At 54.5% G+C, this 15,396-nt stretch overlaps 1 protein-coding gene across 1 annotated transcript in view; it reads right to left on the minus strand.

The window, feature by feature from the left end:
- Positions 1-269: 269 nt before the first annotated feature.
- FBLN1 (fibulin 1) overlaps positions 270-15,396 on the minus strand; it is an 82,877-nt gene continuing 67,750 nt past the window's right edge. Inside the window, exon 17 of the mRNA XM_021687810.1 lies at positions 270-1,074. Within this exon, the coding sequence (XP_021543485.1) occupies positions 935-1,074 (140 nt within the window). The 3' untranslated portion in view covers positions 270-934. The remainder of the gene's footprint in view (positions 1,075-15,396) is intronic.

Raw genomic sequence — 15,396 nt, forward strand, 5'->3', positions numbered from 1 at the left:
GATTTCTAGAAGGGACCAGGATCCCATACGGAATACTATCTTGCCTAGCAAGGCTGGACGTGGGGCATGGAGTGGGCTTGAACCACACTTGTCAGAGGGCAGCGTGGTATCAGAAACGACATGGTGGAAAGCTATTCCTATACACGGGCCGGGTCCCACCCCAGAGCCTCCCAGGGGGCAGGAGGGTCTCTAAGAAGGCGTGAAGGGGCATTCCCAGGTGCTTTGCTAGAGGAAAGCCCCCTTCTTGAAAGACTCTCATGCACAGGCCATCAGGAGGATCACAAAACTGTTTATTTTCCCCCCTCTGATAAGAAAAGATGGATGTAGGGTGCAGAGAAAACCCAGCCACTCCCTTGCTGACCACACAGGGTCCACACACAAACCTAACAGGCTCTGTCTTTCTTTCCCGAAGAATTTTTCCTGCTTTAGCAGAACCATAATGCACTTTCTAAGTGCTCCCCGAGGCATCGCGTCATGCTGCTTCTGGGCAGAACTGGTCATATCTGCTACTCGACAGCAACCGTGTCATTGGACATACAGCATCCAATTGGCAAAAAATGTACCAAATGTCAAATTTCATATGATCAGTGCAAGAACTGGTTTTCTCTTGGCATCTAGACTGGCTGCCCCCTGAAAAATGTCTTTCTTTCCTTGGTCCTTAGCAATGCTTAGCCCCCGGGCAGAGAAAGGGAGCAAACTTTAACCTTTGCGTTCAAAAATAAGCAAGGTTTTCAACAAACAGTTGAGTAATTGGACTCATTATTTAAATACCAAAATACATCAGATGAACTTATTCATCTGGCCCAGCTTAATACATGTTGGCCTAACACTAAAACAAATACATCAGTTTAAGAAATGTCACGAGGGATAGGCATGGTTGGTGTGGCAATGACTTGGCCTGGAGGCACAGACATGCTGCGCCATGGACAGGCCCTCAGAACCAGTACTCAGAGACAAAGATGTGCACGTTGACCACGTTTCGGTGGGACACCACACCCCCGACCACGTAGTTCATCTCCAGCTTCAGGACGGCATGGAATGGGCCCACAATGGGCCGCACCTGGCGCACGACACCTGGAGAGAAACAGAAGGCGTCTTAGTCCCCCTCAAGTCCCATGCTGAGCCAGATGTTTGAGTCCCCTGTCTAGCACCCACCTCCCAGTGGTCACCCCTGGGCTCTGCTTCCACCTCCAGGGGACAAATGACAGTGAGCTCACTCTGGCCATCTACCCGACAGAGGATTTGAAAGAGCCTAGAAGCAGGCCTGGTGTGGAGTGGATGCCCAATAGACGCTTGTCCCCCTCCTTCCTACCCACCGTGCCCAGTTCTGACCCTGGGGAAGAAGCAAAGCAGATGTGATCCTGTCTCCTGTGATACTGAAGATCACAGCGGGGTCCTGGAAACCCTTTATCCAAGCAGAGCTGTCTCCACGGGGACATGCCCCTGGACCCCTTGCTGTCCATGCCTCTGTGGAGGGTGATACCTGAGCTCACCAGTGTTGCTGGTAACCGATGAGCAAGAGGCAGCTCTGCCAACAGAGCCTCAGAGCAGGTCCAGCCTGAGCAGCGGAGCTTGGCCAGGGCCATCAGCAGGAGGACAGGTGGTGGAGGGACCACACAAAGGCCATGACTGGCGGCCTCCTCCGCCGGGGCTCAGAGTACAGGGCACAGACAAGGCTCAGCTTGGAAGAGGGAACAACTCGAGGCAGATTTGCAGGGGAGCAGGACTGGGGGGAAAGAGTAGACTCCATAACTCTCTCCAAACTCATGCGTGGCCATCTCCCTGTCTCCAAGCCAGGCTTTGCTAGCCCAACCTTGCCTCCGCAGGACACCCAGAGGCTCAGAGCAAACTCTCCTGCCCTCTCGGATGAGATGGATGGGGCTAGGGTGGGCGTTACTCTGGCCAGACTGTGGAGACGCTGCTGCCCTTTCTGGGCCTCGGCTTTTTCAATGAACAAATGATACCATGTGACCCTGTGTTTCTGCACTGCACGATCCAGATGACCCAGCACAGCAACTGCCCAAAGGATGAGCTGCGGGTGTGCAGGGCCGCCTCCCCGCCAGACTGAGGGCTCAACCTTCACCTCCACCTGCATCCATACATTCCTCCATAGGCCCCCGGAGCCGTTCTCAGTGATACAGAGAGAATAACAGAATCCTGGTTTCAAAGCCCGTGAAGGATCTAAGTTAAGTGCCGTGTTCTAATAGAAGTCCAGCAGAGGAGAATGGAGGAGACGGAGTCTGACGGAGTCAGGGAAGGCTTCTTGGAGGAGGGGCTCCCCCCTGCCGAGGAAGCAACACAAACAAAGTCTGCAGGTTGATGGATTCCCGGTGCTTGCGGCCGACCAGGTGCCACCAAGAGCTGTTGACATTTAGGGATGAATGACATCCGAAGTCCTTTCTCCGTCCCGCCTGCTCTGATATTAGGACCTGCCCCGAGGGGTGGCTCTCCCGCTGGACTGTACAATTTCCGTGGCTGATTTTAAGCCGCGGAGGCGAGGTCACTGAGGGCGGGGGTGGGAAGCGTGGACCGGCGCCCCTCAGCCGGCCGTCGAGGTGCACCACAGCAGCGTGTGGGCAGGGGCCAAGCTCGGGCCCGGCGGCTCCACAACCACGTGCTGAGAAATCGCCGCTGATTCTTTGCTGCTCCACACTGCTGACTCCCTGCCACAGACCTGGGACCCAAGCACGGGGCAGCGTCGTCAGGCCCCGGGGGCCGCCCCTGCCCGCGTCAAAGGCTCGGGGGGCACTGAAGGCTGGCGAAGGCCTTCTTCAGTGGCGCCAAGTTCATGCTCAGAAGGGGAATTTCGGCGTGCCATCCCCCCTTTCAGTCTCTGGGCTTATGTCTCAAAAGTGAAATGCCCAGCAGCCGGGGTGGAATTCCAGGCTATTCTAAGTAAACAAGGGCTTTCGCTCTGATGGAGAGAGATTCTGCAGGCTGTCAGCACCCTTTCTCTGGCCCTGCCCGACGGTGACATTGTAGCTTTGTCCCGGGTGAATGCCCGCGAACATCTTCAGCTCGCTGCTAAAGACGCGGGCTTGTCAGCAGCCCTCCGTTTGCCAGTGGCCCCTGACGACCCGGCCGCTCCCGCCCACGAACCGCCCCACAGAATCTGGGCCGGGTCGGTGGGGGCTCCCCAGTGGGCCCCCCTCCATGTCAGCTTCTCCTCTCCCCAGGCCTGAGGCCCACGGTGCTGCCCACCAGACTCAGTGGTCCGGGTTACCTCCTGACTTCACCCACCCTTGGGGCAGAAGTTACTACTCTGCTTCCAGTGCTCAGAGAAGTTTCCGGGTCTTCAAGGAAGAGGTGAAAGGCTGGGGGAGCCTGAGAACTATTTTGGGACAGAGGAGCAGTGGAGTGGAGAGTACATTTCTTTTCTTTTTTTAAGAGTTTATTTATTTGACAGAGAGCAGGAGAGACAGCGAGAGAGAGAGCACAAGCAGGGGGAGCAGCAGAGGGAGAGGGAGAAACAGACTCCCCACTGAGCAGGGAGCCCGATGCGGGGCTTGATCCCAGGACCCCGGGATCATGACCTGAGCCGAAGGCAGACGCTCAACGACTGAGCCACCCAGGCACCCCTGGAGAGTACATTTCTGCAAGCTACGATCGGATATGTATTTATTTCTATTTATCATTATTCTCTTTATATAGCATATAATTAATGTGATATAGATTATAAATAATTTAAATTATGTTATTATTTTAATGCCAATGTATAACTAGATACTATGAAATATGTAAATATACTTATTTAAATATATATTAAAATCTTATATATAAATATGAATATAAAAATGTATAATTATATATTTTAAATGTATGTAAACTTTTATATATATATTTTAAATGTATGTAAACTTTTATATATATTTATATATATAAATGTGTTTATATAATTTATGAATATTGTATAAAAATATAAAATGTGCTTATACATTTATATGTAAAATATAAATATTATAAAATTATTATACACACACATTTGAATAGCATGAACAGTTTAGAGCCACAGAAGTTTCTGGGCATTGTGTATGTGTGCCAAGCACTGTGCTAAGTAAGTACATAAAGGCAATGTTGGGCTGTCCTCGTGGCTCAGCATGGGGACAGGGAAGAGCAGTATGACCCCAGAAGAGTTTGTTAACCTTCCTGCATTTTAATTTGCTCTTCTGTGAAACGGGGATTAAAAATAGCAACCTTCAAAATCAGAAACAAAACAAGCACGAGGACACCCTTCTCCTTCACCCTCAGAAATGACTACTGGACAGCAAAAAAAGCATTTTGCAATTCCAAATTAAATGTGATCTGATTTTCAAAGTATGGCTGAATTCTTGGATGATGGAAAAACAGAGCAAGTGTTGAGTATTTTTACGGGATTGATTTTAAAATTGTACTAAAAGGAAAGCCCCGAATGTGTAGAGAACGTTTGCATCTAAATCCATCATGTTGGGCACTTTTTGAGGTTTGGTCTCTGCCATGCGATGGCTCATTGTTTGGCTGCAGCTGAGTGTTGAGACAAAAGAGGCGTGGAAGGAAGCCAGGGGCTGCATTAGTGAAAGGGGAACTGGGAAGGGCCAGGGGGGAGGTGGGCCTGACTTCTGATGCAGGTCACACTCAGAGCCGAGATTTCTGCAGGGTATTTGCATTTAACAAGAAAAATGACTAAGGCAGGACAAATATGCGTGCTGCAAGTGTGAAACAAGAAATCATGAGAGCACATAGCAAAGCTCAGAAGTGTGTCCCCTGCCTGCCCGCCTGCTCCCCCCAACCTCACCAGAAGGAGCTTCTCTACCCCTTCCCTCTGACCTGTAGTCAGCACTGAATCCCCACCTCTAACCATAATCCCAGCTAACCCAGGGCTCCCTTTCCAGGCCACACCCATTCTGTGGACCTGACCACTACTTCTTCTGCTTAGTCACACTTCCCCTGGAGCTCTGGTTTGGGTGAACATGTTCCCTCCTTTCCCAGGATAGTCTGAGCTTGAGTTCCACCTCCTAGTCTTCCCTTTGACCAAGCCCAGGCTTTCTCCTGATATCACTTCTTTCTTTACAGCTTTCCTACCCATCCATCCACCCATCCATCCATCCACCCAATCATCTATCCACTCATCAATCCATCTACCCACCCATGATCCATTTATCCATCCACCCACCCACCCATCCATCCATCCATCCACCTACCGAGATATCCATCCACCCATCCATCCATTAGAGGACATTCTACACAGGGCAGGTTTAATGAAGATTCTACAGACATTTAAATTGGATTTTGAAGAATAATTATGAACCTAGGAAGCAGGAAGGACTTGGGCAAATCCCAAAAGTATGATGGTTCAGGCCAGTTCTCAGAACAGTGTCAATCCTGGGAAGAGAAAGGCAGATGAGGCTGAGGAGGTGGTCACAGCCTGCTCCCAGGACCTCACACCTCGTCAGTCTCACAGAACCAGGAGTCTAGGTCTGCAGTCTCCTGGCTTCTTCCCCACCATGGATTCTAGACCAGTGTTCATTCAGAACCACTACCAACCTTCCTACAGCAGGGAAACAGGGGAGGGAGGAAGAGAGACACGTGCTGCCCATCTGTGGCACCACAGAGATCGAAAAGTCTCCCCTGGCAGCCCAACTCTCCCCTCAACTTGATTCTACAGATATGATATTGGCATTTGTTGTGTGCTAGGCATTGGGGACCAGCTGGACCGCTTAGGTCCTCTTTCATGAAGCCTCCCCAGCCCCGGGGTACCTGATACCTCATCCCCCTCAGCTCTAACGCTGCACCTCCCCATGGCTGGGAAGCGACAGTTGGCTCCCCCTTCGAGGGGCAACATCTGCAACTCATGCATCCCACTGTCCCCAGCACAGAGCACCATCATGATGACTGAGTGGGATAAGGCAGAGGAAGAAAGAAGGCAAGAGGAAAGAAGGGACAGGAGTCCTTGAGGCCCCCCACAATCTAGGAAGGAAGACAAAACTCTGTCCTGTAGGAAAGAGGAGCCATGGAAGACTCTGAAGGACACTAATTAATGACCAGTCTAGCAGCAAAATACAGGCCCAAGGGAGAGGTGCATTTCCATCAAGCCTGGTGTGTCCATCTGACCTGCTGGGGTGTTTACCTCCTCAGCTTTCCAGAGCCCCAGAAAAAAAAAAAAAAAAACCACCATGGTGCCGAGTTCAACTGTGTTAATCTTCCAAATCCTCGTCCTTGGCATTTCTGCTTCGGGTCTCAGACGCTGCTAGTATTCCTTGGCGTGTCGACGTGTCTGTGCCTCTTAAAGATATAATTAAGCCTTTTTTTTCCCTTTGAAAAATGTAGGCCCCTCGGGCACTTCACCTTCACGTCTCGTCTCTGCTTTGTAAATTGCAGCTGATGTGCTGGGATCCAGGAGCCCGACATGAAGCACAAAGGTCCAACGGGGATCTTGGTCATCCCGTGGGGTCTGTGGTCGGTCCTCCTGGCCCTTGAAGCCACCCCCCAGTGTCTGCTGCTTGGTGTGGCACCCAAGTGTCCGTCTGTTGTTTGGAAGGATGGAAAGCAGCCGTGGAGCTCTCTGCACGGGTCTTGTCTCTGACACGAGACGCTGATCTATAAAGAGAACCGTGATCACAGACTTGGGTTCCGGCTCTGGCTCCACAGGGACCAGAGGTGTGACCTTGTGCAAGTCACCATGCATTCTCAAGGTCAGCCTTCAACCCAGAAGTCCTGTGATTCTAAATGACAAAGTATAATGGCGTGAACGGGGTTGTCAGAGAGGATTTTAACAAGCCAGGTGATGCATCAAGAGACTTCGTGTTGATCTCATGTCAGTGGAAATTAACCGTGCTTTTAAGAGAGATCCGGCTTAGGAAAGACAGAGGTAAGAAAGTCACGTGCCGGCATAATAAAAAGAGGGAGAAGCTATCCCTCCGTGAAACCCGGTTATAGAACCACTTGCTCTCTTGGGAGTCATCAGTCTCCCTGTGGCTGTGTAATTCCGGAGGCCAACGGCACCGTCTTTCCGGCCACTTTTGTGTCTCTGGCATGCGTCACAGAGCAGGTTCTTCGTCCTGCTTTGCACTTGACACACAGGAGGTCCTCAGCCCACATTTGCTGAATAAATGAGTGAACGAACTGAACATCAAAGCATTAAGCACAGTTTACAAAGTGGAAAATTATCACCCGGAAAGGAGAGCATGGGGAGAGGGAGAATGCACAGTTGTCGAAGGTCGTTGAGTTTCCTGGCTTAGGTGGAAAGGGGACGAGGAAGAGCAAGACCTCACTGTCTGGCCTCGGTGGCCGCCACGCAGGGCCACAAGCAAGGAGGAAGGCGGAGTGCCGGCCGAGGTGCTGGGACCCAGGTGCTGGGACCGAGAACCGGGAGGTCAGAGGAGACCCGCGTGGTCACGACAAACACAGACCTGACGGGCAATCGGGAGGCGCACATCATCACCCACATCTCAAATGGCTGTCTTGGTACAAATAATGAACGCTGCAGACGAGGATTAAGAGCACAGATCAACGGCAAAGAGGAAAACCCAAGAAAATGAAGATACACTGTGGGTACATACAAAGAGATGGGGCGCCCGGCTCAGTCAGGAGCATGCGACTCTTGCTCTTGGGGTCATGAGTTTGAGCCCCACATCGGGCTTAGATATTACTTAAAACAAAACAAAACAAAACAAAACTAGAGCATGGATGGGCTCAGGGAGGGACACACAGCAGGCAAAGGGGAAGGGAAACAGGTGGACCTCACGGGCCCGTGGCTTCTTCGGTCCTCACCACAGTGCTATCGGGAACAGACCGTCCCCTCCCTTCCCTGGGGGAGCAGAGTGGCCTTGGAGGGCCGGATGCCCCGGGTCCCACAGCGCACAGCTCCGGATGCCATCCAGCTGGGGCTGACCCCAAAGCCCAGCTCTTCCCAACCCCCTGCGTCTCCTCCCTCTTCACAGTGCCACGTGACATGGAGGAAACTTCCAGAATGTGCTGCCCTTGGCTGAGTCATACATATAGGGCAAGCATGGCAGAAAGGAACCAGGAAGCAATCACATCTGTAATTGGCAGTGGAGGAACTGAGCTCCCGAAACCCCGTCTTCTCTTCTCCCCCTGAGAAACACCCAGGCAGGAGCTTGGAAGGAAGGGGGACAGGAGTCTGGCTGCATATTTAAAATACCAAATGGCACTCAACATGTCTTCACAGAACTCGCCATCCGCACTTCTCAATTGTTCTAAGTGTGTTCCCCCCCACCAGCCTCCCGGGAGCTAAAGCAGCCTGGACGGGACAGCTGCAGGCGCGAGAGGCAGCCCCCGGAGACCACCTTCCCCTCTGGGAGAAATGTGGAAAGCTAGACCTTTCAGCCTTCTTCCCTGATGTGGAAGCTGAGTTTCTACCGCGCTTTGTCCTTGGGAAGCCCACTCCCGTCTACTGTCTGGTCCTCCTCCTGTCAACAGCATTGTCTGTGCTCCTGGAGGAACCGGCTCAGTGCGGGGAAGTGAGCATCAGGGAGCCCACCCTGGGCCACCGCCCCTTCCACCGAGCAGTGTGGCTCGCCAGAGGAAGAGGAGGCCGGGCACTTTTCTGGAAGGGATTCACCATCTAAGGCACCGACTTCAACGGAGTTAGCCAAAATGTGCCCATGAGGGGCAGGATGAGAAATCATTTGCTGCCCCCACCCCTGCCTGCTGGGGTCCTTCCGCCCCAGACCCAAGCTCACCAGCCGCTCAGATCTCCCCAGATGCTCCCTTCCCCCAAACCCACTGCTCTTCTGCAGTCTCCAGAGAACTTGGACCCATCCTCAGCAGGCCGCCTGGCTTCCATCCCTCCCACTCCGTCACCACGGACGCAGAGGAATTCCATCGGCAAGAGTGTCCACACCCTCCTGTCTGCTCTGGCCCCAACCCCGCCTCAGGTCAGGCCTGACCTTACAACACCTTCCTCCTCACCCCCAACGCGCTGCCCCCACTGCGGCCACAGCCAGCCTTCTAGAACACAGGTCGGATCCTGGGGATGAGGTGTGGCTCAGCTAAAAATCGTATCTCCCCCACCCCAGCCCCCAGCTCACAGCAGGTGGAGCTCACCTTGCTCAGGTCCCCCGCGTTCTCAGCACTCTGCCCCCGCCGCACTGAACCCCTCACAGTCCCCCCAGGATGTGCAAAGACCACAGAAAGGCAGGTGTGCACAGTCTTGCCAACTAGACTTAGAATTAGAGACTTGGGAGTACCAGAGTGAGCCAAGTCCTGACCTCTGCGACATTACCTCCTTCTTCAGAGGCAACCAAGGCCCCGAGGAATTAAGACGCCGGCCCGGTGTGCAGCTGCTGAGTGCAGAGTAGGGACCCCGAGCCCCCACTTCTGGTTGCAACACGGCGCCCTCTCTTCTCTTTCCTTTGGCAAGCACGGAGCCCGTGTTCTGGGCACGCACTGTGCTGGATGCCATGGGTATAAACACTGCCCAGCGCTGGTGAGGGTCCTCATGGAGCTCTCGGCCCCCTGGGGGAGTCAGACGTAGATGGCGGGGCCGCAGAGGCTGGGAAAGTGAGGAAAGAGGCTTCGGGGGAGCTCGGGAGAAGTGTTCACCCCAGACCGGGCCCTGGCAGCCCATGGAAGCTTCGCCAAGGAATTAGTCTCGGCTGAACTTTGAAGGACAAGTCGGCCTGGCAAGAACAGTCTGGGGGGGTATGCTCGGAAATGCAGATGCAGAGGAATTTCAGGACTGGGCTGGACCCCGAAGAGTCGGGACTTCACCCTGCCCAAGGTCGCCCTGGAAGGTCATGGCCCAGGAACCCCACATGGAGTCCCGACACCCCGTGTGCTCTCCTGACTCACGCTCCCTGAGCCCGAACGTGCTGTGTGCCTCAGTTTCCCCGTCTGCAGATGGGGAGGAAAGTGAGTAGCATCTCCACCATGCTGGAAGAGTGGCTGGCACAGAGCAAGGTCCCCGGGGGGTTAGCTATTAGTCTGACGACAGTGATAACTAGGACGCTACTTGGGGTCCCCAGTCTCGGCCACGGAGCAGATGTTCCTCGCAGAGTCCGTCCAGAAACGCCCTACATCGAGGCTGCAGGAAACACTCCTCCTGATAATGGGTGACGGTGGGCATCTGGGTCCATTTATGGTTGTGAGGTGAGGCAGCTGGAAGATTCGGATCATCATCCAACTTTTCTTTGCTAAGTTTCCACAACGTGCCTCTACTGCTGTTTGGCTAAAACACTTTAGTTTATTTATTTATTTTTTAATAAAGAACGATTTATGAGTGTGCCCGGTGATATCAAAGGCTTTTCCAAAGGTGCATGATAACAGCAGTAGGAGGCTCACAAATCATTCTGCTGGACACAGATGGTCCCCGGGAGGACCTTGGGGGACGCTAAGAGTCTGCTCTGAGCTCGCTTTAACCCCGTGGTGACTCTGGAAGTCAGCAGGCGTGTGTGGTCTCACAGCCGGCTGGGCACCGGGCGTGGGTGACCTCCTGGTGCATGTGGTGGGTGTGTGCACACACGTGTGTGCGAGAAAGACAAACAAACAGGGAGATGGAGGGGGGCGTTGCACGGATGAGCCCCTCGTAGGTCCTTGCCTCCAGGAATTCATAATTGTTGGAAGAGCAAGACCAGCAAGAACTCATGGGGCCGTGAGCACCGCGCTCCTGCCGCGGGCGCGGGCATTTCTGTGCTCCCATTCCAGAAGGATTCTCCAGTGATCCTGCCCTGAGCGTCTCCCCTCCACCCTGTGCACCGGGAGGGCCTTGCCAAGGTCACCAGTGGCCTGGGCGTCACCTAATCCAATGGGTGTGCCCTCCGGGAAATGCCTTCCCCTCTTCCAGGACATCTCAGCTCTACGCTCGCTGGCTCACCCCGACCTTGAGCATGAGGGCTGTGGCGCCCCATCTTGGCCTCTTCTCTGTGTCTACACTCGCTCCCTCGGGGAGCTCATGGGGTCACGGGCTCTGATCACCATCCCCACGCTAACATCTCCCAAGCTCATCTGTTTCAGTGCTCACCACCATGGGGCCATGGCGTCTTGATCCTAATGTCCAAACTGAACTTCTGGCCTCCCCAAAGCTACAGTGTCTCGGCCTTCTCATCTCAGCAGACGGCAATGCCAGTCTTCCCGTTTTCGGGCCAAAATCTGTGGGGTTATCCAGCCTACATCCAACTCATAGCAAAATGTGGCACTCCCTTCTAATGACACCCCGCATCTGTCTCCCTCTCATGCCTTCTGCTGGACCCGCATGGGGGGTCCCACCATCGCCTCAGCTCAGCCGGCTGTGGGAGCCTCGGCCCTGCACCCAGAGTCAGCCTTTAAAGCCTTAGGTCATCTCACTCCACCCCTCAAGACCCTCACATGGCTCCTACCTCACTCAGCGGAAAAGCCAGTGGCCTCACAACAGCCTCAAGACCCCGCCTCACCAGCCACCAGCTCATGCCTCTGCTCAGCCACATTGGCCTCCTTGCTGCGGTTCAAAGACACCAGGCTTGCCTCTGTCTGCCTCAGGGACTTTGCACGTGCCATTCCCTCTGCCTCAGGGACTTTGCATGTGCTCTGTTCCTCACATCTCCGTGTGCCTCATTGCCTCAGCTCCTCAGGTTAGACAACTGTCTCTGACTACCAGATTTAAAGTTGTTCCTCTGCCCCACCCACACCTTCCCCCTCCTCCTCTCCAGCCCTCTGCATCGCACTCACCACCCCCTGACCGCGAACATATTCTACTCGTTTCTTGTCTGCTCCCACCCTCTGGAATAAAATGAATATGTGGCAGGGATGCATGTCTGTCTGTCTTGGTTGCTGCTGTGTCCCCTGGACCAGGACCTGCCTCTGCAGGGCATAGACAGTGTTTGCTGGAAGAAGGGATATGAGAAGAGTCCCAAAAGAGGCCCATCCAGGCTGCTGTGGAACACAGGGGAGCAGCCGAATACTCCAGCCTGTGGGGGTGCAGAGGGTGGGCAAGAGGAGAATTTGACACTGACCTGGGCTTTGAGGGATGGATAGGAGTTTACCCAGAGGAGGAAGAGGGGCATGTCCTAGCTAATGTCCAGAAGAGGGGAGAGGCCACGGATGTCTGGGGTCTGAGGCACGGGCTGGGGGGCTGGAGCACAGTGGACAGAGAGAAGGGACAAGAGTGCTGAGCGCCGAGGAGGACAAGGACAGGCCTAGGCGGAGGACGTCTCTCTGGCTGGGCAGCAGGGGTTTAAAAGCCGGCAATCCCGGCAGCAGCTGGTTGTGGGGGTGTAAGGGGAGCCACTGAGGGGGTGTAGAGGGTCCCTGGCTCCTGGCTTTAGGAACCGAGGGGCTAGGGCACATTTTGCCGTGACACGGATGCACATTGCTGAGACAGGAGGCATGCGTTGGCCAGGCTCAGCGGGTCCAGCTCGGGCCACTGGGGCAGTCTGGGCAGGAGCAGGGTTCCCTGCGTGCCTCACTCGGGGGGACTCCAAAGCCCTGAGCCCCACCGAGCCCTCGGAGGGTCCAGCACAAGCCTGGGGAGGCTGCCTGGGGGCATCGTCAGCTGTGTGAGGGGTGACCTCTGAGAGTCTGTGTCGGTGAAACTGGCGGCCGAGAGCCCTCCTTCGAGGGTTTTGGGGGCATAAAACTGACATTTGAGCATGGTTATGAGGTCACGTGCAGCACTGGGCCCCATGCCCTCCACCCCATCTCTGCTCCACGGGATCCCAGCACAGGTGGCACAAGAAGTGTTTGTTGCTCTCATCTCCATCCCATCCCCTGCAAGAGACCCTCCCACATACACTCCACCTCCCACCACCCTCAGTGGTGCTGCCAGCCTCAGGGTGAAGACGGGCCACAGCCCATCCTGGGCCCCGAGGCTGCTGGGCCATCACCCCAGGAAACACGCTGGCTGCTGGCCAGGGTGTGGCCCGGGGTGACGGGCAGGCTGCGTCTCCGGGAGCAGAGAGAGCGCCTAATCCCTGGGATTTGCCGTGAAAGCCGGGACAGGGCCAATCACTCGTCACCCGGCAGGGACAGCCGCACTGTTGTTTTTAGGTGGAATTTCTGAATGTCATCTGTAATGTGTACTGATCCCGGGCCAAGCTTTCTGAATCAGGCTGCAGGACAGGGTCAGCAGCACACGTTTAACCCCTTGGGGTAATGATTTTAAAGAGGTGATCTGCGCCCCGCTGGCTGGGACAGCCGAAGGTGACCTGAAGCCAGATGGTTGGGCAAGCAAGCGCTTTGCTCTGAAAGAGGCTTCCCCCGGCGGGGGGCAGAGGTGCCGTGAGCTTGGGATCTTCGCTCACGAGCTCTTGTACCAGGGCTGCTGTGTACTAGCCCGTATGTTGTGCACTGCACATGGAAGAGGCTGAAAACCCTGGGGTTTTGCAGTACACAACATATTCAGCTGGACGGGGCAGCCCTGCCACACCCCACTTCTCTCTCCCTCTGAGACATTAACAGGTACGGGGCCTACAGGAGCTCAGATGGCAGGATACTAGGGAAGCTAGGAGGCAGCTTCATGAAAGAAAGCTCTGTGGCTTGGGTGTAAGTTTGCTGCCCAGCACCCAGCCCGGGGCTTGGCCTAGAGTAGGAACCCGGGATGTTCTTGTTGAGTGAGCAAGATAATTCAAGGATGGCAGAACTTGGACGGCACGGCCTCCACCATCCTGCTTCTGGCTGGGCCTGCCTCGCCCACCCAGGCCACAAGGATGGCTCCCGGGCAGCTGGAGCTGCTTTGGGGTGAACACTCTCAGCCCTGTCGTCCCCTCAAGGGGCACCAAGCTCTCACCCACTGCAGCTCCAAACGGCTCCTCACCTCAGCTCATTTATCCCCTAACAACCCACCCAGCTGTGTTCGAATACGCACATCCAGTCCTTCCAGCAGGCGGTTATCAACCCAGCAAGGCGAGTACTATGGCAATTTTGCTGAGATGAAAACTGAGACTCAGAGAGGTTATGCAAACTGCCTGAGGTCACACACCTAGAAACAGGGAAGCAAGAATCAAGCCCAGAATGTCTTACCCCGAGTCCAGTGCTCAGATTGTGGCCACAGAGACTCAATCACGTTTTGCCCCAGAAGGGCCACCCCAACTACGATCATTTTCAAACAGTAAACTTGCAATAGAGTAATAATCCCTATACTCACAGATGAAATTCAGAATGCTATTTCAAAGTGAAGATGTTTTTAGTTTGCTTCAAGAGGAATACTGTACGAGGGTGCCCGCGCCCTGGTCGGCACACATCATGCTTCAGCAGACAGCGGGGCAAGTGGGGACTGTCAACCCCTTTCCATGGAGAAGGCTCAGGTCCCACTAGGACTGACTTTCTGCACACTCATTGCGTGCCAGGCACTGCTAGGAGCTTTCACATAATCATTTCATCTAATTGCATTAATGGGCGTCTATAATTAGGGCATATCCCTTCTACACCTAACATTGGGAACCATCTCTAAGGTGAGTGGGACAATCACATGATCCTCCATTCATTCTGACTTTATCAAGCACAGGACTAGCTGCCACGGTGCCAGGGGCAAGAACAGGAGCCCATCAGTTTCTCGGGGGGACCCAGGGGCCCTCAGAGCCGCCCATGTGGCTAGGGAGCTCAGGGCAGACCGAGCACGAGCACGGAGCAGGCACACGGCAGACAAGCTTTCCAGCTGCAGCTCTGCCTCGCTGGCTGCAGGACCCAGGGCCGGCCCTTCAGTCTTTTCTTAAAGGAACAGCGACGCCAGCCCACAAGGCAGCACGAGGAGTGTTTTGCTCACAAGTGCTGAGCGTGTAAAGGGTTCTGCGCACGGGAATGAGTGAACGTACACAGGGGCACCAGGTGACCTCTCCACTGCCAGGCAAAACCGTGAGCAAAACCTCCAGATCCTGGCCCTGGGCCCAGGGTGGCTTTGCACTGGGGACATGAGGCTGAGCCTTAATATTATCGGGTCACCCTTCTCCAAGCCCGCAAGTATCACACATCTCAGAAATCAAACCCTGTGTGCATACACACGCTCATCTGCATCCTCCTACAGACCTAGACACTTAGCCACACCCATGCCTACACACATCCATATACACTCACCCATAAACTCACACCCACCCACACACGCACCACACACACACACACACACTGTCAGACCAGAGGGCTTTTCCAGAAACAAAGGCACAAATAGAGTGGGATCTGAATTTCTCTCCAGATTTGTAGGTTATAATTAAAGCATGTTTCCAGCCAGAGTCCTGCCCAGCCTACAAACAATCCCCCTAAGTTGCAAGTACCCATAGGGGGTGTGGCTTGGCCCAGGCTGAGCAGCTCCCCACTGCAGCCCTGGACCCCCCTACCAGCCTCCTGCGGGCAGATGGGGAAGAGGCAGGCCCGAGGGTCCCAAGCAGCAGCACCCCCCCAACCACCACCACGGCCACCTGTGGGAACAAGAATGAGTTCGCACTGGTCAGGTGAAGAATCAGAGAAGGCTGTTCCAGGACCCTGCTCCCTCCCCAG

This window comes from Neomonachus schauinslandi, chromosome 5, assembly GCF_002201575.2.
Source record: "Neomonachus schauinslandi chromosome 5, ASM220157v2, whole genome shotgun sequence".
Classification (NCBI taxonomy): Eukaryota; Metazoa; Chordata; class Mammalia; order Carnivora; family Phocidae; genus Neomonachus; species Neomonachus schauinslandi.